Source organism: Psilocybe cubensis, chromosome 3 (assembly GCF_017499595.1).
Source record: "Psilocybe cubensis strain MGC-MH-2018 chromosome 3, whole genome shotgun sequence".
Classification (NCBI taxonomy): Eukaryota; Fungi; Basidiomycota; class Agaricomycetes; order Agaricales; family Agrocybaceae; genus Psilocybe; species Psilocybe cubensis.
In genome coordinates this window covers 591,819-595,208 of record NC_063001.1, presented here as the reverse complement: position 1 = coordinate 595,208, position 3,390 = coordinate 591,819, and the positions used below count along the sequence as shown (strand labels likewise).

General features: G+C 50.9%; 1 protein-coding gene across 1 annotated transcript; it reads left to right on the top strand.

The window, feature by feature from the left end:
* Window positions 1–414: 414 nt before the first annotated feature.
* Window positions 415–2,403, top strand: JR316_0003010 (uncharacterized protein; the record flags this gene model as incomplete). The annotated part of the gene is made up of 6 exons (XM_047888791.1): window positions 415–425; window positions 997–1,114; window positions 1,368–1,423; window positions 1,485–1,563; window positions 1,616–1,883; window positions 1,964–2,403. 6 exons carry the CDS (start codon window positions 415–417, stop codon window positions 2,401–2,403), a joined length of 972 nt encoding a protein of 323 aa, XP_047751165.1.
* Between the last annotated feature and the right edge of the window lie 987 nt (window positions 2,404–3,390).

Below are 3,390 nucleotides of genomic sequence, written 5' to 3'. Positions count from 1 at the left end.
CCTTGAACCCTCTAACACGACGTAGGCGGGCCTATTGTCAACCCGGGAAGAACACGTATGACCCGTCGTTGTGGTAGGATGTTTGTCCCGTGACCTTGACAGATTTTCGCCGGTGAGTGATTTCCCTGTAGATAGACCGGTTACGCCCCATTCTGGCCTTCGGGCGGGGCTAACCTCTGCTAGTACGATAAATTGAAGGTGTTGGAATGCATGGACTACGCTCTTTTTTTGGCCTATTAATAGATCTCGACATTTTACCGAGAAAAAACTCGCCAGAAAAAGCAACATCTGCACATCATAAATAGTAATCTATCTTCTGTGTCCACCAGCAACAACAACGGCAACCCCGCCCCGTCTGAGCCCGGAATCAGGTTTTTTGCCGAAAAATCGACGAGGGGTCAAGATGAATCCAAGATGAACGCAGGGTATCATCCATCCGCTCATTTCCTGATTAGCTTATAAACTAGACTGTCAACTTTTCACTCCAACGACTTGGACAGACGACTCCTTCCCCTTTCCTGTACCTACGCTTGTACTATCCCGCTCGGTTTACGCCAAACCACACACTCTCTTTCTTCAAGGCCAACCACACTCTTTTTCAACGCGGCTCAACAAGTTCAAGTCAACCTTCTCACAGCGGCCTTGTGGCTAAGCGGCGCCAACGCCCATCTTGCAGCTTTCCACAAAGGAATGTAGTCCTCATTTCAAAATGTTCAGAACCGCTGAAGAATCTACATTCTTTCTATAGGGTCCGCAAGCTGCGCAAGACTTGAATTCCTACGCGATTGTCCAGCTCAACTTTAAGGATTGGTGGTGTACGTGTTTTGCCGTTGTGCTATGTTCATCTCATTAAACAACACTCTGCAGTCCATCATATCAACAACGCAATTGTTAACCTAGTGTGACCTATATCCTCCTGCAGACGGGGACTTCCTCGAGCTGTGAGTCCCAACACACCTGTATTTTTGATTTCCGTCGTCTAAACCCCGACTTCAGTCCTGCTGGTGGAAGCTTCACCGTCGAGATCGCCTCCAACCGCGCAAAGACCACGCTGGCGTACAACGGGCGCGACACCTCAGAATGGCCAGACGGTGCGACATACCCCGAGGACTATGTGCGTGTCTTTCCCATATTCCTAGCAACTGATTAATTAACCCACTGTGCCTCACAGAATGTCCCTTCATGCATCACGTCCCCAAACAGTGAGCGGCCCTCGTTTCTTGGCGTTTTTGCTGATTCATTTTTGTGCAGTGCATGCCCAGAATCAGTCTATGGCGGCCGGAACCGCATTCGCAATCTCGTACAACGCAAGTCCCCAACTCTCGTTCAAAATCATATCTAGCGCTCACTTTGCAAATACTTTCTAGTCTGACATCAAGGCAGTAACTCCCCAGAACCTTGCAGTGTTCACTGTTCGTTATAAGTGAGTGGTTTTCATTCCTTGCAAATAAATCAATGACGCTTATCAATAAAATCCCCCACAGCACACCCTGGAAGCGCGTTATCAGCTACGATGTCCCGGCCAACTTGCCCGCCTGCCCTGAAGGAGGCTGCATCTGCGCTGTAAGCCGACTTCTATTCAAACTTCACATTTTTCGTCTAACTCTTTCCACAGTGGGGATGGGTCCCGAACGGCTGCGGCCAGCCGAACATGTACCACCAGCCATTCAAGTGCAAAGTCACCGGCGCAAAGAGCACTACGCCCATTGCACCCCCACAGCCACCCGTGTGGTGCGAGGGCAACCCAGGTGCCTGCGTCAAGGGCTCGAAGCAGATGATTTACTGGAACCAGAACGAGGGCAACAACATCGCTGTCAGTGGATACGACCTTTCAGGCAGCTTCAAGTCTCCAGCATACAATGCCAAGCTGGGTTTCGCTGATGGTTGGTTTCAATGATTATTTTTTTTTTATTTCGGATTGTAAGTGGCTGACCTGGCGTTTTTTTGCGATTCTTCTTTTCAGGCGCGCAGAACGATATCTTTGCCGGCGCTCCGAGTGCTCCCGCAGGCAACTCCGGTTCCAACAATTCTGGCTCCAACAACAACAACTCGGGCTCGAACAAACCCAACTCAAACAACGGCTCAGGCTCGAACAACGCAAACTCAGGTGGGAACACCGGTGCAAGCCCCGCCCCCGCCAACCTCGCCGCAGGCGCTTCTTCCTCTGCCTCTGCCTCCGCTTCTTCTGCATCCGCTGCTTCTGTTTCTACCAGCAACGACAACGGCAACCCCGCCCCGTCTTGCCAGAAGCGCTCGAGCAGGCGCAGGAGACGCGCTTTGCTTCCCTCCCCGGAGGAGGGCGTGCTCGTCAAGAAATCGCCCGAGCCCGAGCCACAGGTGAAAGTAGCTGCAACCACCGCGCACAGGAGGCTTCACGCGAAGAGGCAGTGGTTCTCACTCTGAGCGCCCTCCTTCTTCCGTCGTGCCTCCCTGCATACCATACATGTCTGTCCAAGTCTCCTCCCCCCCTTCCCATCTAGTTCAGTAACCGATACCCGGAGTTGATTTCCACCCACATACGCACCTATTCACTTTTTGCGGGCCAACATCACACCTCGGAGGATGAGAGGGAGGGGAGCACACGCGCGTGCATGCATGCTCGGAGGATCCCTTCTGTCCATCCCTAGACCGCCTGGCGCTCGATGCTGTCTGTTGTTGCCACCACCACCACCACCACCACCAAGCCCCTCGTGTATATCGTCCAGTCCAGTTCCCGCTTTCTCCTTTTGTTTTCTATTTCTTTCCCCCGTTTCTGCTTTTTTTTGTTTTGATGTAGTAGAAAGACTCACCGGTCGTGCTTGATTTGTGCACTTGCACGCGTGCGTGCGAGGACGAGTGACCACTGCAGAGCAGGTGGCGCGGTACGCGGGTGATCGTCGACGACGCGTTGACGTGTCGAAGACGAATTTGTAAAAGTAGAAGATCTTTGTAGAGTAGAGTTGTTGTAGAAAACTATTGGAATCGGAACTGGATTTTGGATTTCGAGCCGTTCTGATTTGATTCTCGTTTCGTCTTCCTTCAATTTCGTTCTCGATTTTCCCTCCTCTGCATTGTTCTCCTCTTTTTCTTCTTCTTCGGCATGTTCACCTCGTTATCATCCACCTCTACCTTCTGCCTGTTGTGTTCTCCTCTGCTGCATAGTGTGCACGCACACCCGACCGCACATTTCCTATATTTAATTTTCTCCCATCTTTATGACCTTGTTTTCCCAGATTCACATTCACGTTAACACTTATACCTTTTTTCATGTGTGTACAGCCGACATACTACTACTACACCTATAGTAACCTACCTACCCTATCTATCCCCACCAGCTGTGCATGTGCTCCTGAATCATACTCTACACTACGAGATGTATGTATACCTGTTTTAGCAAGTAATCACTAGACG